General features: G+C 43.3%; 1 protein-coding gene across 1 annotated transcript in view; it reads left to right on the forward strand.

Annotated features, from left to right (window-relative positions):
* The window catches only part of CCDC141 (coiled-coil domain containing 141), a 284,239-nt gene that overhangs the window by 231,954 nt on the left and 27,664 nt on the right, over window positions 1–24,621 (forward strand). The window contains exons 14-17 of the mRNA XM_088461203.1: window positions 354–479; window positions 7,073–7,264; window positions 8,657–8,815; window positions 11,498–11,644. Of these exons, the coding sequence (XP_088317329.1) occupies window positions 354–479; window positions 7,073–7,264; window positions 8,657–8,815; window positions 11,498–11,644 (624 nt within the window). The remainder of the gene's footprint in view (window positions 1–353; window positions 480–7,072; window positions 7,265–8,656; window positions 8,816–11,497; window positions 11,645–24,621) is intronic.

The raw sequence follows: 24,621 nt of genomic DNA on the forward strand, positions 1-24,621 counted from the left end.
TTTGGAAGGGAAAGAGGATCATCCAGTGACGTAGGAGTCGGTCCGTACACATTTTACGCTCGCATCTGCTAATGTATGTACGCCCCAAAAACGCCTCGCCACGCCTGCGTTTTTCCATCTCCACCCTCGTCGACACCCTAAAACGCCCTGTTCTGTCAATCACATTTGACATGTCACTTCCTGTACGCTATTTTAGGAACGAGTCCAAAAAAACTCGCAATCTGCCGTATGCTCTGAATGAGGGCCTTTATCTCCTTGCTTTTTCCGCTGCCAGGGACATGTTCATTTAACAGATGTGGCAATGCTATCTCTATATGTAAGTAATCTGTGATGATTATTACATGGTTATTTAGGCTACTAGCAGATTCCAAGAGCTGGAGAAAGAACTAAAACCTTTATCTGCGCTGAGCCTTGGAAATGACGCCCAGAATATTTCTGTTGCACAAGAGAAGCTGTATAATATTAAAGCAAAGTTCCAGGTAAGCAAACGTCATATCCGCCTGTTCCGTATTCCAGCTGAAACTGATTAACCTGCACGCAGCTAAGATCTTCTTACGGCAGAAAGTTAGATTGTAAGCTCTTTGCGGCATACATTTTTCATATACTGTTTCATGTCCTTAGCACTAATTACAAATATAACATTTTTTATAATGAATTTATAACATTAACGGCCTTATTGCTGAGTTGTATGTATGAACAATTACAAAGCGTAAATATGCAAATTTAGCACTGTGCATGCCCACAAAAAAAGCCCCACACCTATATACACTACTTGCATCTGGTGTGACTGAATGTGGGGAATGGTGGTCCTCTAACACAGGCCAGGCACAGTAAGGGCATGTTCACTAAATAGCAAACACTGGGCCTGATTCAGACCCGGACGCTAGTTGCGGCAGCTCGCTCCAAGCATATGCAAATTTGGGTTAGTGACGGCATGGCAGGTGATCGCATGCCAAGGCATAAGCACGCCCACTATGTCTTGGCGAGCGATCACTTTGTGTATGTATACGCCCATTAGCGTGTCTTGACATGCCCACTAGCGCATGTCATCTCCAGGAAGTGTCTAAACAACATTGGTACATCAAGGACCATCGAAAGCGATCGCAGCACTTGTGGTTGACTCTACTCTCCCGCAAGCACTGCGAACTGAACAGTCTAAAAAACAACCAAGTGACGTGTAATAGGACGCATCTTTGCTAATTATGCACACCCACAAAACTCAGTTTGGACACCCTCAAATGGCACATTCTGTCTTTCAAAGTAGCGGGCAGTCTTTGTACTAAGGGCCTGATTCAGACCCGGCTGCAAGCGCTGAGCGCTCGCAAGCGGGTCGAAGGTGGCCCACAGCGCATGTGCACGGCTCCGTCGTGCGCATGCGCGAGACTCGGCTAGCGAGGGCAATCCATCGCTCCGGGTCTCGCACCAAAGGGGGAGAGCTGTCGATGTTGAGTGACAGCTAGCACCCTTTGGTGGGCGGGCCGGGGGGGGTGGCTGCCCAAACAGAGGCGTTCCCATGTCAACGCCTGCCGTTTGGGGGTGATGTCAGTGGAGAGATTAGAGCTGACACGAGTGATGTCAGTGGAGAGATTAGAGCTGAAATCTCTCTGGGGCTTGCGGTCACGTGACCCTACCACAAGGGTCTCGTTGCAAGCCCGATGGTCTTGACCATCGCGACCATTATGGCCGCTCGCTATAGCTGTGGGTGGTCACCCACAGCTATGCGAGCGGCCAGGAGGCCGCACAAAAAAAATAAAAAAAACGCCCTGATTCAGTGTGAGCGCGCTCTCAGAGCCTAAGAGCGCACGATTCCGCCTTCACTGAGACTGGCTTGCGCACACGCACTGCGAATTATACGCATGCGCAGACGGGCGAATATTGGTCAGTGCAAGCGGCCGCAGCTTAGCGAGCAGGTCTGAATCAGGTCCACAGGCAGATACTACACAGAGCTGCATATATACACCTGCCACTATCCATATCCCTTGTTAGCACTTGATGAAGATGTCAATTGCCAGCACTACCTAGCCACTCCTGATTGGCTGATTGCGAAGTCACCTGTGAAACTGATCATACATATAATATATAGTATAGTATATAGTTATTTGTTTTTGCTACATTCATTCATGGAGGTTTGTTTTTATTCAAATCAAACTGAATAACGAATGCATTTTTTATGTCAAAACAAATTTGATAAAGCTTTTCTTGGTGTTATGACCTGGTTTTGTGTATAAGATGTTGGTGTATGTATGCCCGACATTAACCCTTGCACATACAGGACCTCATTCAGAGTCGGTCGAAGCGGCCGCACGGTCGTACGCCACCGATGTTCGCTATACTGCGCATGCGTACAGTTCGCAATGCGCGTGCGCAAACTATCCGCTACAATCAGAAATTTCTCTCTCCTTGAACACAGCCAGGTCGGTAGTTTGAGTGACAGATTGAGGCGTTTGTGGGTGGTAACAGGGGAAGGTGCTTGAAAACGGGGGAGTGGAGATCCGAACGCAGGCGTGCCTAATTATGCAGATGGCGTTTTGTGGGAGTGCATACGGTTTATGGGAGTGCATAATTAGCAAGGTAGCGTCATGGCACATGTGATATGGGAGGTTTTTACACTGACATGATCGTAGAGCTTAAGAGAGGGTATGGTCAACCTTAAGCTCTACGACCAGTTTCGATGGTTGCCGATGGTCTCAATTAATCCTTATATGCCTGGAGATGACGTGCAATGCGTACGAGAAGGGGGCGTATTTTTTTGTCTTCCGACCGCTTCCTCCCCTTGCTCGGCCAACTACCGATCCGAACTTAGGGACGCAACTTGCGAGGGAATCATTTGCATACACGGCCCCTTTTCGCGTACGACCCTGCGGCCGCTTCGACCGACTCTGAATGAGGTCCACAGTATGTTACTGATGCAGAGCCTGATGTATCTTGCAACGCGTACTCCTCAGCATATGGTCGTTAGTAGGCAATTCTTGCTTGTGCTTTGTTTAGGATAAATTAGAAGAAGATCTGTCCCAAAGTGCCTTTTATTTGTAATATTACATAAAAAAAACATTGACGTTACCTTTCACTGCAATAGCTAATCATTTATTATTATTACACCATGGGGGAGATGTATCAAACCTTGGAATAAAGTGGAGAGAGATAAAGTACCATCCAATCAGCTTCTAACTGCCATTTTACAGACTGCGTTATAAAAATTACAGTTAGGAGCTGATTGGTTGGTTACAGTATTCTGGTGCATATTTAATAAAGAGTGATATTCTTGTTATCACTAGTTACTAATCTAAAATGGTGCTCCAACCAATCAGCTCCTGTCATTTTTCAAACACATGACAGTTAGGAGCCGATTGGCTGGAGCACCTTTTAAGATTAGTAACAAGTGATAACAAGAATATCACTTGTTATTACATGAGGCCCTTTATCTCTTCTTTATCTCTCTCCAAGCCTGATGCCTCTCTCACCATGTGTTTTATTATTACCAAAGTTCAGGTCCAGCAACAGAAATATTGGGGTTTGGTACACTAATGTGGCGTCATTCATTACTATGGTGCATGCGCAGCACCAGGTTGCGTGTCCTCGGGGAGGATGGGGGTAACTGGGGAGTTACCCTGGCATTGATTGACTGTTGTTGCCTAGTTGGGCTGGCCAACGCGTTCCTTTGGATCCTCCAGATAGGCACCCTGCAGTTTGAACAGCCAATTGGAGAGACCTTAGGATGTCTCAGTCAATTACAGTTACACTTACAGCTGCTAGTGGCCCAGTCCCCTCTACACATCATAATGCCATCATGCACTCCGGGGGCAGTGTCAGAACAGGGTGCAACTGAGCCCTGTGACAACGCTGAGCTATATAACATACGATTTACCGCCGACCGCATGGCCGGCTGTTCTAATCCCGACTGCGGCATCCCAGCAAAGGAATAAATCCCGATTGTCAAAGGTAAGTATTTACTAACCTAATTCTACCACCTAACCCTCCCTTAGGGGTGCCTAACTCTAACCTCTCCCCCAAGTGCCTAACCCTAATCCCCCCTCTAAGTGCCTAAACCTAACCCCCCCCTTCCCTGCCGCCTAAACCTAAGTCCCCTGGGATGGTGCCTAACCCTAACCTCCCCCCAGGGGTGCCTAATGCTAACCCCCCCCTTCCCCTAGCCTAAACCTAACCTCCCGGGGGGTGCCTGACCCTAAGTCTCCCCCGGGAACCTTAAAACTGGTCCTCTCCCCCATCCCGCCCCCCGCGGTGTCAGGCTCCCGGCGTAGGTAAAATGACAGGCGTCGGGATATCTACACCAGTCATTTAATCCCTTGCTGGGATTAGACAGTTGGGAAGACGGCGGTCGGAATTCCGTCCAATGGCTTCCCGACTGCTTCATTCATATATATATATATATATATATATATATATATATATATACACACACAGGTTAAGTCCAAAATGCTTGGGACCAGGGGTATTTTGGATATCGGAATGTTCCGTATTTTGGAGTATATGCATACCATAATGAGATGTCCTGGGAATGGGACCCAAATCTAAACACAGAATACATTTATGTGTTATATACACCTTATACACACAGCCTGCAGGTCACTTTATACAGTATTTTCAATAATTGTGTGCCTCAAACAAAGTTTGTGTAAATACAGTACATGAAATTCATTTATGTTTCATATACACCTTATACACACAGCTTGAGGGTAATTTTATACAATATTTTAATCATTTTGTGCCTTAAAGAAAGTTTGTGTACATTAAACCATCAAAAAGCAAAGATTTCACTATCTCAGTCATGCTAAAAAAAAAATCCATATTTCAGAATATTCTGCATTTTGGAATATTTGGATATGGGAGATTCAAACTTTATCTGTGTATAATATTATATTTTATATATATATATATATATATATATATATATATATACATACATACACACACTCTCTATTGTTGGGTCGCACTCACATCCATAAACAGTATCATCCACTGGGGTGCAGATCCAGACCAGAAAGTCCAAATATAGAGCAAGAAAAAAGGAGCACTCACCAGAGTTTTTAGAAGATGAAAAAGGTGATTTATTCCATATACATCATACCTCAGGTTTTTCATGCTTGAGGGATAATCTCGACGTTTCGGTCCATATAGGACCTTCCTCAAGAGACACAACCACACATATCTTGCAACAGGGCAAACAGCTCACCCAGAAGCCAACCTCAAACTGACCATGTCTAACAGGCCCCTATAAATACCCCCAAAGAAATGGGCGCCAAACACATCACCCAATTACAGCACATGTATAATAATAAACTAATCAGCGCAGCCCAGGCACTCACCTGATAAAAATCAGCATGAGCCACCATCATGCGATGCAAACAATTTGTACCTGCAGCCCGATATTATGCAGGGTACACACCCGATGGACACATATCCATATCACCCCACGAGATACACCGGCCGTCTAAGGAGAATGACGACATCCAGCCAAGTGCAATGCACAACCGGATGGCACACACACAGTCACATGGTGCGTGCCAACCATCCGGCCTAAGAAAATATAACAGTCGCCTGAACAGAATACCAACATCCGGCCAAGTGCAACGCACATCCGGATGGCACACGCAACCACATGGTGCGCGCCAGTGCACAGCCCGGATGTAAACATAGCAACCACAATAACAAATACATTAATGCGTTACAACTAAGACGCTGTGTATTAACATCATAGTTACATAATATAAATAAACATGTGCTGTCACTAGAGTAGTAATAGGGACCTGCTATATATGGAACATGAAACAACATATATCAATATTATAAATAAAGCATTCGATAATAGAACCAAAATGGCAACAAATTACTATAAAAATATAAGAAAAAAATAATATATACTGACAATATATATATAAATCACAGGGGCTCTGCACTCACCTTAATGACTAACAACAATAATAATAATACACATAATAAACAGTGGGGTTTTGGTTCATGAATTGATCAATGCATTTAAGCTTGCAGCCCCCGTCACAGGACCCCACTTTACTGCAAGTCCCTACTCTATTGCTCAGAATTATAACATGGACATAGCCATCACATTAGTGTTACACTCAGGGTATGCTATCAAGGTTTAAAGCTCACAGCAACTTTGCTTTTAAACGTGAGACAGTCACCAAGCACACCTGATGCAAAGCACCTAGGAAAACAGCTGACACAAGTTAGATTAAACAGGTTAAAAGAGAGGGTGAGTGCCGTGGATTAGTGCTTTATATATATATATATGTATTGGTTGTAATTTACAATAACTATGTGGGCAAATGTACCGTCTTACTGTAGACTACTAGATTATATATAATACATGTTTCTTTAGAAATAAACCTTTTTCATATACTGAGTTTTGTCAGAGGAATTTTTCCATACACCTGTGCATGATTTTTATAATTTACATATTATTTCATTAATGTTCATTTGATGGTGAGCGCTGGATTTTTATTGTATCTACTAGATTATACCACAAGGTATTATCCTAGAAGTAACATTCCTAGTATCACGAGATCTAATCCTCATAACCAATTATTATTATTAGTATCCTTTATTTATATGGCACCATAAGTGTTCCGCAGCGCCTTACAAAGTACATAAACATAACTGAACCAGAAACCAGTGGCTTACAGTACAATACAGGACAAGGATATGCTGCATTAGCAATTATAATTATAACACTCAAATTAAGCAGCAGGGAGTCAGCAATCAAGTGTTAGATGCCCTTGTGGGGAGTAAAGAGTAGAAGAAAGTATAAGGAGAAGCACATGAGAGAAGAGGGTCCTGCTCGTGAGAGCTTCTATCGCTATGATCTAAAGCTCTGGTTCTAATTGTATATGCCATTGTAAATTAGTGTGCCGCGCTCAGGATAGAACACAGTATAGATAGGCCCCAAAGCTGAAGATCAGGGAGAGCTAAGAGATGCCGATCACCCTCCACTCTTCTGATTAAGCCTCAACTAAACATAAGAAATGTGCTGAATTATGGGCCCTTACAGGCTAATACAGATAATATTACGCTCCTATGCTTTATGGTGTCTCATCAGAAACTAAGTGACGAGATGGAACACGCAGTGAAGATTTCTGAACTCATTGCCCGGGAAGGAACACAAGCAAATGAAAAAACAGTGAAAATGAACTATGATCTGGCTGAGCAGCGGCAAAGGCTGAAGGACAGTATTATGGAGTATGAAGACATTTTATGCAAAGTTGTGGAATTCTATAAGATGAGGACTGAAGTAAGTGAACAGATCCTCAGTGTTCCATATATGCATTTGAAATAATTTTAAAAGCAGACTATATTAAACAAAACGTAGCAGCTATAGAGCTGACTGACAGAGCACACTCAATACGGGGTCAATTCAATTAGGCGTGACCTAGTCGTGGCCACGAGTAAGCGTGGCTATATGCTGCACTTATGGTACCACTGGACTTGCTAATTTTTTATTCATGTGGCTGCGTACAAAAACCCACCAGTCCATGGCGAGATTGGACTGCAAGGGGAGCGAGTTCAGCTGCCGTTGCTGCCATTTCTACGGCGTTGCAATGGCAACTCGCCCCCACGTGTTTAATTGAACTGACCTCTATTAGTTAGCCATGGCAGATGTAGTCCTTTTTGGTAATGATTTACTATGTATCAACGTGTCTAGCAATCAATACTTACTTGGAGATAAGAAAGATAGATAGATAGATAGATAGATAGATAGATAGATAGATAGATAGATAGATAGATAAATAGATAGATATAGGATAGACAGATAGATAGATAGATGATAGATAGATATAGGATAGATAGATAGATAGATAGATAGATAGAAAGATATAGGATAGATAGATAGATATAGGATAGATAGATAAAAAGATATAGATAGATAGATAGATAGATATATAGATAGATAGATAGATAGATAGATAAAAAGACATAGGATAGATAAAAAGACATAGGATAGATAAATAGATATAGGATAGATAGATAGATAGATAGATAGATACAGGATAGATAGAAAGAGACAGGATAGATAGATAGATAGATAGATAGATAGATAGATAGATAGATAGATAGATATGGTATTAAGTACTATAATCATAAAGTAATAATATGCAATAAGTTCCGTAGTTACCCAATATTCAGGCATCTTCCCCCTTTTAATCTGTAGAAGACAGCGATGAACATCAGGGAGCATAATATTATGTATAATCTGCTCATTTTAATGCTACATTTGTGTAACTTACCTAAATGTAACATTGTATAACTTTTAACATACTCATGGCCGAAATATATCCTCTTTTCCACTTAATCCCTTTAAAGTACCACAGATATCTCCCAGGATTTGGGTTTAAAATGTATTCTAGATTAATGTAGCTGGTGATTTTACATTCCTGTGGTGGCTTTCACATTATTTGGGACTCAATCGCTGCACTTCATAAAGCACATACAACTATTCCTATGCAGGCAGGTAGAATGCTTGTGAACACACTGCAGAGAAGCTTCTGTATTCATCTGCGTTAGGATTTACCTGACTGATCTGGTAAGGGCTGTCTTGATTTAATGTCCAATAAATGGGAGCACTAAGCGCACACTGCTGTTATCACCCAGATTTGATACAAATTGTTACTTTCTTTTTGTGCAGCTGAATATTCTTAAAACAGAACTGGACCTTCCGACCCAGTCCCCAGCGCATGCTGATGTCCAGCCATTGAGAAGACTAGAGCTGCAAGCACACATCCGCAGCCTGTATAAAATCATTCTTAGCTTGGGAACGCAGATCATATCCACAGCAACGCATTCTGTAAGTAAGATCGGGTTTAGTGGAAGTTTTCTTTCTCCTGGAATTTGTATTTACTGGAAACACTTGAGGGGAGTTGAGGGGAACCTTCTAAGGAGAACAGTCATAGCAACCAATCAGCTTCTAGCTACCATTTATCTCGTACACAATTATACCAAGCAATACAAAGTAAAAGGTGAGTGTCCATAAGCTGTGAATTTGTCGCAGTGCCTATGGACACTGTAATGGTATGCCTTCTTCTATAGGGGATTTTTGAAGGAGATTTAAGTTTTATGCAGTCCCCTGTAGAGTCATTTGTTTTTAAGATGGAATTCAAAACAGTAACTAAGAATAAAGTACTGTACGGCTCTTGCAGGACCAACTATGGCCAACGGCTGATGGGTACAGTACTGCCAGCCTATTAAAGTGCTTATTTATTTATTATACCAGACTCCAACAGTTGGGTCTCTATTGTCCTGTTAGTAAAGTCAATAGCAAATACAAATCCATATTTTTTAAAGACCTTTATGGTATATTGTAAATTCCTGTACTTCACACACACAATATCATTGCCAAATTTGGGCAGTAACCTGTCTGTGATTTCACACTCTGATTTACCAGCCGTTACACCCTGAAGCAGTAAGGCAATTTGAAAGTCCCAGGAGTCCAGCAGGTGTAATGCCACTTACCTTTAGATTGTAAACTCTCACAAGCAGGGCCCTCCGCCCTCCTGGTTCTCAGCCTGCACTATCCCTGTCTCCAGTGTGCACTAATTAAGGGCTCTATTTAACATTCCTTTTTTTACTAAAATAAATGTGAAAATGGGTGTGTTCACACCCTTTTCATATTGTGTTAGTAACACTGAAATGTATGAACTGGCTACTGGAGGTGAGATCGTAAAATTATCCTCCAAGCCATTCACTTTGCATTTTATTAAATCAGCATCTTGTATTTCTCATACTTGTTATGGGAAATTCAATCTGCTCGCAAGTACCAATGTCGAATTGTGAAAAATCAAAGGAGGGAGCTTAGCGATATCTACGCCAGGTTCCATAACACAGTCCTCAAGGGCCCTCAGAGCAGAGCGCACGCTCTGAATGAGGGCTGGGCTCCATTTTCATGGAGCGTCCTCCTGGACGCTCGTATAGCTGTGGGTCACCACCCACAGGCTATACGAGCGTGCATTGTGATGGTCGCGATGGTCGAGACCATCGCGACCATCGAATTTGCGAGCCGGAGCCTGCGGTTGAGGTTTTCAACCGCAAGCTCCGGAGTGATTTTGGCTCTATCAGAGCCAAAATCACTCCCACTGACATCACTAGTGATGTCAGTGGGCCGGCTTCTGACGGGAGGCGTTCCCTTAGGAACGCCCCCGTCAGGGAGGCACGCCCCCGGCACGCCCACCAAAGGGGGCGTGCTGTCAATCAACATTGACAGCACGCCCCCTTTGATCGGACACAACGAGCGAAGGACTTTCCTTCGCTCGTCGCGTCTGGCGCATGCGCACGACAGAGCTCCCTCCGTCGTGCGCATGCTCAGTCCATAACATCGACCCACTTGCGAGCGGACAGCCGCTCGCGAGTGGGTCTGAGTCAGGCCCAAGGCTCCCTAACATTTCAGGTTTTAGAGATATCCATGGTTGAGCACAGGTGGTTAAATCAAATTGACTGAGGTACTAATTAAGTCACCTATGGTCAAGTATGGATATCCTTAAAACCTGGGCTGTTAGAGTGCCTTGGGGGCCGAATTTGCGAACCTCTGATTTACGCCATTCTCAGATGGCGGAGAGAGGCTCCCTCCGTGCAGCAGTTACGAATAGCCAACATGTGCAGGCAGAGAGGAGGGACAGATCCTTTAGGCTCCTCCCCTCCCCCACTCTCCCCCTCCGTCCGGCCGGGTTTTCGTAAGCAGCCAGAAGACTCCTGTGTCTGTGCTGCATCACTGACTGCCCAATGTTTAATATAAAATAAAAAAAATACATATCATCTACACACCACCGGCAGCGTCGGATCTCTCCTCCATCCAGCGTCCGGGTCCGGTCTCTCAGGTGTCTCTCTCCGTCGGCTCAGTGTTCCCTTCAGCTGCCGGCACAAATGCGAATAAGTGCAGCTGAACAGCAGGGAGCGGGAGTCGCCGGGACAGAGCTTACTCACAAGCTCTGTCCCGGTGTCCGAGTTTTGTTACATTCCTGTGATAATTTGAATTATCACATTGCCAATGTAATCATTAAGTTCATTTCAAATCTGTAATTAAATTGCGGATTTTAATAAATAGAGCTCTTACAGAGTTACAGTCAGTACCGGTGATCCCTTCTGTCTCCCCTTCCCAGGCACAGGATCACTGGTTGCTCCTGTTATAACTGTTCCTCTTTGTGTTGTGTGATTATGGCACTGTTTGGTTTTTGTCCCTAATGTCTGTTTGATGCCTTTTTATGTTTTATATTGTATTGTTTGTTTATCCTTTTTCTTTGTACGGTGCTACAGACACTTTGTGGCGTCTGATAAATAAGAGATAATAATATGAATAACAGAGGAGCAAGACCTTCCTTTGCTGGTAATATTTGGATAGAACGTAGAGAGATTTACAGACATTTTTGAACCACGGAGAGTAACAAAGCCTTATACTGTAAATACATATTTACGTCAACAGCGGGAAATGCATCGGCAAATCTTTATGTCTCTAATTTGTGCTATACTTTCTTTATAGAAACACATGATTGTACCCCTAAATGATCTTCAGCTGCAGCTGCAGGACCTGGAACATGAGAGTGTTGTCTGGCATTCCAATGTGGAGATGCGGCAGGAGAATGTATCCTGTAATGTAAACAGTACATCAATAGAGGATGTCAACGAGGTAAGTTATTTTACTTATTGGCCAAAACACAGAATAAATAACATTTTCAAATTGATCTCCCAATGGAAATGCAACTCTAGCTAGCAATAATGTTACAAAGTGGAAAAAGGAAATACATTTCCAGAAACCAAATTTATGTATTTATATAAAATAATGAAAAATAAAATTCAATTTAAACAGATGTTAATTCCAGGGACTACTTGCATCTTTTTTTGTTTTTCCATGAAACGTTTTCAAAAATTTAGAAAGACCAGTTCAAATGTATTTTTATTAAGTCAGATATTGTTTGTTTATTTCCAGTATTGGAGGAGCATTGTCTATGTGTTTAGACTAGGGATGTGCAGGCTCGGATAGGTTCGAGTTTGCACGTTGAGTTCGGATTTTTCCCTCCAAAAAAACGGAACTCAGAAAGAGGCAAAACGTCATCTTGCATGGACGAACATCATCATTCCTGGACTTCCAGCTGCCGCAGAGTTACCTAAGAGACATCTCTCTGTCTCGGGACAAAACCTCAAAGTGGAACTCTGCCTAAGCATAACAGTCAGAACCCGAACATGGAGTTTCTTACTCCCATGTAACTACAACAACAAATGTTGGCCTTAAGCTAAAACTGCATCAAAATATCTTTCAGCAAATAGAAACTATTAATAAGGGGGTGCAACTCTTAGCCCAAGGAGTGAGAATGAACATGAATAAATACATTATATCCGTGATATAATCTCAGATGTACTACAATGTTTTAATGGTGTGCGTGTGTGTGTGCATTCACGGCCTATAGAGGATTGTCCTGTGATTACTTCCACATAGTAACTTGCATTCCAATTTGTAATCGGGGTGCTTAGGCTTACTCTATTCCTTCAGATGAATTACACTAAATAAAGGATTGGCTGATCTGCTTGTACACTGTCATGTATGCCATATACAGTAATTACCTTTATTAGTGAGTGACATCCAAACACACCATCTGTTTTCTCTCTGCAAATTTTCCTATTGGTCTTGCTGCATTGTTGGTTTAAAGTGCAATAAAAAAAAAACCTTTGCTATGAGCTCACTCTTAAGGTGCCCATACACGGCATGATATACGCGCCGATTCGACGGATCGGCGCAATATAGGTGCTATATCGTGCCGTGTATGGGCACGATATCATACCTGATATCGTGCTGCGTGCTCCCACGGGATCGTAAATCGCATCTCCGGATCTTCCCGCATATTCATCTGATCTGGGATGCGATGTACGATCCCATTCAGATGGAGGAGGGGGGAGCCTGCATATCGTGCGGTCAACGGGGACTGCACAATTGCTGGTGGTGACAGCACGATCCGTCTGCTGACGGATCGGCAGTCGCACTACACGGTGCATCGCTCTAGGGAGTAAATTTACTAAAGTGTGGGTTTTTAGAAGCGGAGATGTTGCCGATAGCAACCAATCAGATTCTACTTAACATTTATCTAGCACCTTGTAGACGATATTAGCTAGAATCTGATTGCTTGCTATGGGCAACATTTCTATTTATAAAAATCCGCACTTTAGTATATATGCACCTAGTAGTTGTTACTTTGGGCCTAATTGCAGGAAGTTACGAGTACTAAATAATGAAATGTACTGTAGAAACCACACACATGTATTTAGACAAGAGAGAGGGACATGTTACTATTCTTACTAATCCTCTGACTTTCTATGACCTGGATAAGAGTCACCACACATACTGTGGGGTCTAATTACTAAGCAGTGTTATGAGACATAGTGAAAAGTGATAAGGTGCCAGCCAATCAGCTCCTAAATGCCATCTCACAGGCTGTGTTTGAAAAATGACAGTTAGGAGCTGATTGGCTGGCACCTTATCACTTTTTACTCTGTCTCCTAACACTGCTTAGTAACTAGACCCCTGTATCTTCTAAGTTACTTCACACGTCCGCCCACGTTTACAGCACATACCCACTCGTGTCTCAGTTTGCTCTTGAAAACCATAGTTTAAAGAAACTTAGTTAGTGACTGCTTAAATGTTTAAAGCATCATATATACGTTTTCTGGTTGTGGGCAAATACTGTAGGTAATATGAACAAGAATAATCCAGCTAAATATAATAAACCTGGAACCATAAATGAAGTGGTCTACAAACTTTACATTTATGTCCAAAACAATACCCCCTAATCTCAATGCATTGTAAACATCTGAAAGCATAGAAATCACATTAATAGGAATAGGGGCACAGGCGTAACTACCATAGGTGCAAGGGGTGCAGCTGCTATGGGGCCCAGAGCTGAGGGGGGCCCAGGTATCTGTCAAAGTTACATGTGTTATATACATTTTTTACAAGTGGGTGGTACATAGGGGTCCTTATAAACTTTGGCTATGGGGCCTTGAAATACCTAGTTACCCCCTGAATAGAGAGGTCTATGTACTAAGCCTTGGAGAGAGATAAAGTAGACGGAGATAAAGTACCAACCAATCAGCTCCTAACTGTCATTTTTCAAACACAACCTGTAAAGTGACAGTAAGGAGCTGATTGGTTGGTACTTTATCCCCGTCCACTTTATCTCTCTCTAAGGCTTAGTACATAGACTACTGTATTTGAAAAATCTCCGTCTACATAGACCCCAGAGAACCTTCATTTTGTTTGGATGGTTCATGCTTTGCATGGAAAATGCATGTTCTTACATTGATGTGAACACAGCCTTCGGGTAAAAGGGTTGTCCACTTTTCATTGTACCCCCTTAATATAACGTACCTCAATGTTTCGTAAATAGCGCTCTTCCACCTGCTCAGAAGCTCCTTTTCTTGAAGCCAGGGTACCTTACTCCGATGCGGCAAGGATTGTCCTAAACCAAACAAACCCATTCATTGCTGAGCATTTTCTCACCCCTGTGCTGAGCCTATTTTGTCACTTTTTGGGCAGGTCACATTCCACCATCAATCTACCTAATAGTATGTTTCTGCAGTGCTCACACAAATTACAGCTTGTTTTTTTTCAAAAGACTTTTTGATTCAATCTAATTAGGTGCGAGATCCAAGCACCCGCGAGTAAATGAGGCTGTATGCCAAACTTACTTTACCAAAAATATTAAAGTCCAGGGTGAGATCGGGCCTCGAGGGAGGGTGGGTGAATTGATGTGCCATTGCCGGCGTTTCTATGCTGTTCCAATGGCAATGCCGCCTTTGCACCTAATTGGAATTGACCCCGTTGAGCGGTCTGAAAAGTCCATTAGCTTTCTTCTGACATGACAAAGAAAATCTATCAAAATGAACAAAAAGGTGTTTTTAATTTAAATTACAAGAGAACTAAACAACTGTCCAAAACTGCAGAAAATAGTATTCTAAGCAAAGGTTTTTATAATTGAATCTGCACTTACAAAGTGATAACGCATTTTGTTTTGCTAGTTTGCACTGTTTAGCATGAAAATGTGTAGGAATAATATGGGCAGCACCTAAGGTGTACTGTACTACCAGAGAGCATACAGCAACACCCAAGACTGTAATGCACAGTAGCTTCCAGATGGTGGCGCAATATTGGAGATTAACAAATGCTTCCTACATTTACCAAATAAATGTTTGGAAAACATTTACACAATATGAATTTCCGTACCTTTTTAGAATGGCTGCATAATAATAATGGCACACTATTTTTTGGGTAGACAAAGGGCCATATTAAATTAGAGGCGAAAACCCGTTATCGGTGATAATTTATCGCCGATGACATCATTTTCGCCTATTGTAATTATCCCCGTATTGAATTACAAAAACTTTTCGCCGGTGCGAAAAGTCTTTGTAAAAAAACGGGGATAAGTTTTCTTCAGCCTTTAGCTGGCGAAAAAAGTGCAGAATTGGGGTTTAGGGGTACAGGCTTAAAAAAAAATAGTCTGCACCCCTGGGAATGACCTCTAAAAATAATATATGTCAAAAAAAGTAAAAACATAAAAAATCGGGACACCCAAAAAAATATATTTTACATTTTGGGGTTAAAAAAAAAAAAAAAAAAAGGGAACACACTTCTAAAATAGCTAAATCTAATCCAGAGTGGTTCCCAAGTATGCGGCAGGTGCTTTCTTCAATGCCGGTGATAGCGGCAGGTGCATTTTTGTAGAATTTAAAAAAATTATTTTAGGGACTTAAAAATATGCTTGCACCCATTTCCATGTACCCCAAATTTGATGAGCATAGCTATTTTTCCCCCAAAAAATTGCTAAATGCTCTTCTACATCACCTTCTTCAAAGCCGCATTTATGCACCTGCCGCGGCTATTTAAAAACCCGACTTCCCTTCTGTATGCAAAAATGGGGGTACCCATAGTGATCCCCATATCTGGACATCTTTAGGGGGGTCCAAGCATGATTACATGATTACGTTTTTTTGCAATTCCAACTTTCGCCAGGTACCGTCCTTTGAAATTGAATACGGGGATTATCGGTCACGCGTGCGATACTTTTCCGCCTGGAAAACAGGCGAAAGAGGCGGAAAGTCCAGCAGGCAAAAAAGTCTGGACTTTTTGCCTCAAATTGAATACAGGCCTTAGTATAGGAGATACCAGGAATACCAATATGCAACAATCAAACTACAGCTATCAAGGGGCCACATAATTTGAAAGAGGAGAATATCCACTTTCCAATAAGGGCTTCTCCTTGTTTCTTGAAACCAGGATGGAGGAAATTGCGTCTCCCTATTCCCTGGGCTGATTAATGTTATATATTGTGCATTGTGTTATTGGCTGCTGATCACAGGTGATCCATGGAAAATATCTACCTCCTTTAAAATGTTGATGCCCCTGAGACTCAATGTATCAGGATGGAGGAGACTGGGCACTTTTCGTACCTTCCCCTATCTTCTGGTTCTTTAAATATTTATGTTTCTGAGTTCCAGCACACTCCATGATCTTGAATTGGTTTGATGATGTCATTATGCCCCACCTCTTACCCCAGCACATGCATGAAAAACTAATGAGGGCAGTTAAGTATTGTTTGCTAAGGACGTGTGGAACTTGTTCTTAGCACATTAGAGATATATGTGCAAGATAAGTCCCACTCATCCTTACCACTGAATTGGGAAGCAATGTAAGTTTTAATATCTTATGATTGCTAACTTATAATGTAAGTTTAATATCTTATGATTGCTAACTTTTAATATCTTATGATTGCTAGCTTGCTAATACTTAACTGAAGGCAGTTAAGTATTGTTTGCTAAGGACGTGTGGAACTTGTTCTTAGCACATTAGAGATATATGTGCAAGATAAGTCCCACTCATCCTTACCACTGAATGGGGAAGCAATGTAAGTTTAATATCTTATGATTGCTAACTTTTTCGTATTTGTTGCCTTAAAAAAATTACATTTATTTTAATAGGTGTCTTTAAACATATATTGAATCTGCAAATTAACTGGTAATGTTTTAAATAGACCCATATGCCAAAACACAAGATTTTATTTATAATGCATCTAATTATATTGTTAAGGAAACTGTTTTCAACTGTTTGCTAATGCAAAATATAATGGTAGGCGTGTGTTGAGCCAAAAATCTCTGATATGAGTAACAAAAATAATGTAATATTTAATTATCTTTAATTGTTCTCTTTGAAATTTGATGAGCCGTTTTTCATACAGAACAAAATAATCATAATCATATTTTTCTTTCACATGGAAAATTAATTGCATGCACAAATTAAAGGGGCAATGCCACATCGTCCTTTATCTTTTAATAACAATTTAAATACCATTTTAAACATGGATTATTTTTTAAATTATCCCCTTTTCTAATATCTCTGGAGGGAAAACAAGTTTAGCTGCCAGACACAACTCTCAATGTGGCATGCAGGGGCGCCGAGATGGGGGGGAGCGGGTACTAATTACCCAGACCCAGGCTTGCTGGAGGGGCCTGGCGGGGGCCCAGGTCTGGCGCCACCCTCCCCTTCCCTCTTACATCACAGCAGCCTAGGGCTCCACTGAGAGATTGCTCGCGACTGCTAAACAGCAGCTGCAGCAGTCTCCTATGCCTGTCGGGGGAGTGATCACAATGATCGCGCCTCCCACTGGCTATACACCGGGCTGAGGGGCTCACAGCGCCCCCCTACCCAGCGCAAAGTGCCGCTTTGCTGTGCTGCAAAAATGTTTTTTTTTTCTTAAGGGGCCGTGGTCATGCAATTAGGCCACACCCAGTCCACCAGGGCCCGGCGCGGCTGTCAGCGTGCCTGGGGGCATGTGATTGCAAATTGAGGAAGTTACAATGAAACAGAGCTCAGAGGGGCATTCCAATGCCTCAATGCTCACTACATCATGTGACTGGGCTTGTCCCAGTCATCACATGACGCAATGGAAAACCTGCAGAATGACCAATCAATATTAGCAGTCTGAAAAAATAAAAGAAGGAAAAAATGCAATTGTCATCTGTCACAGTAATTTATGTTAAGAAAACACACCTTTTCTAATGGGCTTTTCTTCTTTAACAACTAAAGACAAAGCAGAGCAGTGTTCCGATTTGTAGTTCAGCCAAATTATTGGCTTCTAGGACTGTCATTTTGCTCAGTGTTCTGTTCTGCATCCCATTAACAGAAACCATCTGCAGCTTTGAGCTTGGAGGCTGCAGGACAAATGTCAGCCTCTCTCACAGCAGTGGGTTCTAATTTCATAAATTATTTTTAGATTTGAATCCATCCATCAGCTATGTCTAATGGCACGATTTCTATGTGGTGGTACAGCAGAAGTAAATCTATTAACGAGGCACTTGCTAAACAGAAGGGCATTGAAACCACTGCTATTTACAAGCATGCAAGCTGAGTCGGGACCTTATTGTGTAGCAAAGCTCGGACACTGCAGTTAGATGCAGTTGCAAAGGATCCTAATGTAAGCCTGGAAGCTGGCATAATTACCACAGAGGACGGCCAGATACGCCAGTTGCCACGTGACAGAAAAAGCACTAAAATGAGTCCTCAGCAATTCAAAGTGATAAAACTGGGGACCCTGGCCTGAGTACATTGTGTATCTCTGCCAGTATCCAGCATTCAGTCCAGTTGGTTAAGGGTAAAATTAGTATTTGTACATTAACACAAGGAGCTGTAAATCAATTTTAAGTAGATTCTATGCTGGATTCTGCTTTTATGCCAACTGTAATTACTGTTTTTTTCTCCAGTTTGCTTCACCAGACTTTATTTTCCCAAAATTGCTTTTCACTGTTCTATAAATATCCCGAGAAGCGTTTTACGCTGATTATTTCATAGCTGCCAATGTTTTAAAATAAATTCTAGAGACATTTGTCGGAGAACAGATGCACCTGGGCACATAGCACGTGGTCCAGCCTCCGTGCATGCAATATAAAGAATTAGGGAAATCGTACTGTGCATTGGTCAGTACTGACACAATTAGGATGTTTCCACACACAATTTGTAGGGACAAATCTTGAATAAAAAAATAAAAAAAAATTTCTGAAAACATAAGCAAAAGATTTTTTCCTGTCAGGCTTATATAGTAAGTAGTCCAAAGTACAATATTTAAAATTAAACTACTTTACCCATTCTGCGCATGTGCGATCTCGCTCGTCTGACACCTCCTTCTGTATTTGCATCTGAGATGGACGGATTTGTACTGCCGCTTATGTGCGGCTGTGTAAATCCATCCGTCTCTGAATCCGGGCCTACTGGATATAAGTAGATGTTAATAAAGAAATACATTTTAGTTCTATTCTCAGTTCAATGAAAGGGGGGAATTCAATTAAATACGAAGTTGAATAGGACCAGAAATGAGTGCCCGGAGTTATTCAATGGTCTGCATCGCGCCTGACACAACGTTTAATGTTGGGTTTAGTCGCGGTAAATGGCATACGCTGACTTAAGTGCTGAGGGCGCGATACTATTAGCACACGCGGTAAGCCCGTAATCAGCATCACGGCACTAGTTTAGTCAGTTCTCCGCTCCCATCTCAGGAAGGCGTGAGAAGAAATCCTCCAGCCGCGGATTTACAGCGCAGCCAATTGCATAGCTCCAGGCGCTAATTCCCGGCCCTATTCTACATCGCATTTCATTGAATTCTCCCCAAATTCTTCAGTATTAGTTTTGAGCTAGAATTGTTCTAGATTCTTTTTGCTATATTTATTTTTTATATTATATAACTAATCCTTAAATTACGAGTAACACAATGGGCCTGATGCTGTGACTCGCACACAATGGGCCTCATTCAGAGGCGGTCGGAGGATGCAAGCGGTTGCTCAGAAACTGGGCGGCCGCTTGCATCCTGACCGCCCGCCTCTGTTTTGGTCGTTAGGCTGTAGGTTAACACCCACAGCTCTAACGACCGCTCCGGTGATGGTCGTGATGGTCACAGACCATCGCGACCATCGGGGCTTACGACGAGACCCTAGGGTAGGGTCTCCCTTGTCGTAAGCCCCGGAGAGCTTCTGGCTCTGTCTGAGCCGGAAGCTCTCCACTGACATCACTAGTGATGTCAGTGGGGCCTCCCCCAAACGGTAGGCGTTCCCATGGCAACGCCTCCGTTTGGGCTACCACCCCCCGGCCCGCCTTCCAAACGGGGCGAGCTGTCAATCAACATCGACAGCTCGCCCCCCTTTGGATCGAGACCCGCTACGACCGGCGCTGTCGGTCGTAGCAGGTCTCACGCATGTGCACGACGGCGCCGGCGCCGTCGTGCGCATGCTCTGTGGGGGGCCATCGACCCGGTCCGAGCGCATCGGCACTAACGACCGGGTCTGAATGACCCCCAATGCCTCTGTTCTTGGAGTTGAGCAGTTCTAAGGTACTGCACAGGAAAATCTAAAACTTGTACAACGCAGTTGCAGTCGAGACACGGGGCATCAGAATAATATTAGAAATGTCCTGGGCATTCCTGGGAGATGGCTAACAAGATGCACAGAGATTGTCCGTCTTCTGTGTGTGTCGCTGTTTGCACACGCATATGCTTCATCGTTCACATTGGAGGCCATACTCAGACCCAAAATCTTTAATGTTATATGTTATGTATAGAACACTGCAGTCTCTACTGTGCTGTGCTGTGCATTATTTGGAGATTACAGTACAAGTCACCAAGTGTGATAATAACTTAACACTCGAGGCCAAATGCTTTTATACAGGTAAAAGAAAATCTGGGTGATGTTTAAAATCAATATTAATTAACAGTAGGGATTGCTTCATTCCTTCTAATATAAGTAAAGTAACATATTCTATTGCGCAGCCACTGTTCCTAATAACCACTGAAGCCATGATCTCAGAAATATTTGTTTATATACCGATTTTATTTACTGGAGTTTATACATATAGTTTCGCGGAACCTCGCGGCTAAATTACTCCACCCCGTAACCATTAACTACTGGTTATAGGGAGAGATGTACTAAGCCTTGAAGAGAAATAAAGTACCAAGCAATCAGCTCCTGTCATTTTTCAAATACAGAAAAAAGAAGAAAAGAGAAGAGGGGATTCCTTCTTCAATGCACCTACCCCCTATACATACTACTGTTGATTTTTAATATTGTTATTTCGCTGCTATTAAAAATTATATACTTTAATAGATTAAATGAATTAACGTTATGTTTTAATTAGGTTAATCAATACACAGAGCAGATAATTATTGTATGATACCTGGGGGTAGGTGCACTGAAGAAGGAAACCTCTCTTTTCTTCTCTTTTTTTTAAATCAGTTTATTAAAAGGGACATCAGTAGCACTCCTGTCTGGTGACAGGATTTTTTTAAGAATAGTCTATATTATTATTAATACCAGTTATTTATATACTGTAGCGCACACATATTCCGCAGCGCTTTATAGAGCATATTTGGCCATTCACATCCGTCCCTGCCCCAGTGGAGCTTACACTCTATGTTCCCTATCACATGCACACAGGGCTGCCATCAGAAATTGTGGGGCCCGGTGCTGACAAAGTAGACAGGGCCCCCCCCCCCGGGGGGCGGGAGGGGATGGAGAGATAGATATATATATAGAGATATATAGAGATATATATATATATATAAATAAATAAGCCGTATCCACATGAAATATGTTGAAGAAGCTAGACCCACATAAAAAAAGCCAGGAAAGTCTGACTGGACGGGGGGGGGGGGGGAGGGGTTATAGGCTCAGGGCTGAGAGGGGGCAGGACAATGACGGCTGGCAGGACTAGGGGGGAGACGCACCGCACAGGGCCAGGGGGTCTGTCTGGACTGGGGAGTGAGGCATGGCAGGGAATGCTGTCTAGACTAAGAGAGGGACAGGGAAGGCTGGCTGAACTAGCTGGGGAGGCTCAGGGCAGAGAGGGGAGGACAGGGTAGCCCATCAGCCTCATTCTCACTCCATCACCAGCGTGTCTCTGCCTCATTTTCCCTCCATCACCAGCGTGTCTCTGCCCCAGTGTGTCAGCCTCTCCCCCCCCCCTGCCAGCATGTGTGTCAGCCCCTATCATCCCCAGCATGTGTTTCAGCCTCTTTCTCTCTCTCTCTCTCTCTCTCTCTCTCCCCCCCCCCCAAACCACCACTTACTTACCTTATTTGCACCTTCCTCTTCGGCTCCTCTCGATCCCTTCCAGCAGCCCGACCCCTTGTTATGACACAGCGCGCTAAAGCGCACACAAACACAGAAAATATTTTTTTATTTTTGCTGGAGAGTAGTGCACTTTGTGGGTTACACCACCCTTTAAGAAATGAGCCAGCCGACTCTTTACTTATGGGACACAGGCGCACGCTTGGCGCTGCTCCTTTGTTGATGCACGTGCAGCCACAGTGCACACAATTCACAAACACAGAAAATAATTTATTTTTTTGGTTTGGACTGGAGTGTACTTTGGGGGTTACAGCACCCTTTAACGGTCAAGCCAGCCGACCCTTTACTTATGACACAGGCGCACGCTTGGCACTACTTTGTTGATGCACGTGCGGCTACTGCGCACACAATTCACAAACACAGAAAATATATATTTTTTTGGTTTGGAGTGTACTTTGGGGGTTACAGCACCCTTTAACAGTCAAGCCAGCCGGCCCTTTACTTATGACACAGGCGCACGCTTGGCACTACTTTGTTGATGCACGTGCGGCTACTGCGCACACAATTCACAAACACAGAAAATATTTTTTTTTTGGTTTGGAGTGTACTTTAGGGGTTACAGCACCCTTTAGCGGTCAAGCCAGCCGGCCCTTTACTTATGACACAGGCGCACGCTTGGCACTACTTTGTTGATGCACGTGCGGCTACTTCGCACACAATTCACAAACACAGAAAATATATATTTTTTTGGTTTGGAGTGTACTTTAGGGGTTACAGCACCCTTTAGCGGTCAAGCCAGCCGGCCCTTTACTTATGACACAGGCGCACGCTTGGCACTACTTTGTTGATGCACGTGCGGCTACTTCGCACACAATTCACAAACACAGAAAATATATATTTTTTTGGTTTGGAGTGTACTTTGGGGGTTACAGCACCCTTTAACGGTCAAGCCAGCCGGCCCTTTACTTATGACACAGGCGCACGCATGGCACTACTTTGTTGATGCACGTGCGGCTACTGCGCACACAATTCACAAACACAGAAAAAAATTTTTTTTTTGGTTTGGAGTGTACTTTGGGGGTTACAGCACCCTTTAACGGTCAAGCCAGCCGGCCCTTTACTTATGACACAAGCGCACGCTTGGCACTACTTTGTTGATGCACGTGCGGCTACTGCGCACACAATTCACAAACACAGAAAATATATATTTTTTTGGTTTGGAGTGTACTTTGGGGGTTACAGCACCCTTTAACGGTCAAGCCAGCCGGCCCTTTACTTATGACACAGGCGAACGCTTGGCACTACTTTGTTGATGCACGTGCGGCTACTGCGCACACAATTCACAAACCCACTAAAAATATTATTTTTTTAGCACTTGGGGGGAGCACCCCTGATGGACAGAGCACCCCCTGGACAACACTACAGCACCCCTTTAGGACTGGGACACTGCACAGGACTTTGGAGTGGACACAGCCCCTATGGAGAACTGACTGCACAACACAGTCCAGCCAGCCCCTATGGACTTTGAAGTAGTGGACACAGCCCCTATTAACAACAGCAGCACAGCACAACACAGCCAGCCCCTATGGACTTTGAAGTAGTGGACAACAGCAGCACAGCGCAGCACAGCACAACACTACTCTGCACTACACTACACTACACTACACTACACAGCCCAGCCAGCCCTAACTCCCACCCTCCCTCTTCACTGTCCACAGCCGAGTGAGAAAATGGCGCCGACGCGGGTACCTTATATAGGATCCAAAACCCGCGAGACTCGGAAGGCGGGATGATGACGTTTTGCCTCGATTTCAGATCCGAGTCAGGCGGGAAAAGTCGAGCCTGACTCGGATCGGGGGGGCTCGGGGGGGTTCGGATTTCAGAAATCCGAACCCACTCACCCCTATTCTAAATATGCTTCCTAGTCAACGACTAAAGTTCCTCAGAGTCTATAATAACAGTGTGAGCTGCTAACTGTAGTACACTTCATTATTTAAAAAAAAACTAGGTACTTGTGTACTTTACGGACTCATTGCAGAGAGAACCCCAAGTGTCCTACACTCATTATTATTATCAATCATGGTAATGTCTAAGGGCCTGATTCAGAGCCGCTCGTAAGTGGCCGCTCGTTCGTTCCGAGCGATGTTTGCCCAACTGTGCATGCGTACGGATCGTTATACGCATGCGCGAACCAGTCAGTGCGGTCGAAATTCATGTGCTCGCAAAATAGCGAATGCCTGATAATTTGAGTGACAGGAGTAGGCGTATGTGGGTGGTAACGGGGGAAGGTGCTTGAAAACGGGGAGTGGAGATCCGTACGCAGGCGTGCTTAAAGGTCAAAACGGGCGTTTTATGGGTGTGCATAATTAAAACAGCAGCGTCATTGACCACGTCACTGGGTTATTTTATAGCCAGAACTGCTCGCAAAATTGTGGTAGCAAAACCAACCCCAAGAATAGCGAGCAGTTCATACGCTTGTCGATGTACTCGATTAATCTAAAAAATAGCGGACAT

This window comes from Taudactylus pleione, unplaced genomic scaffold, assembly GCF_031769625.1.
Source record: "Taudactylus pleione unplaced genomic scaffold, aTauple2 ptg001027l, whole genome shotgun sequence".
NCBI classification, from domain to species: domain Eukaryota; kingdom Metazoa; phylum Chordata; class Amphibia; order Anura; family Myobatrachidae; genus Taudactylus; species Taudactylus pleione.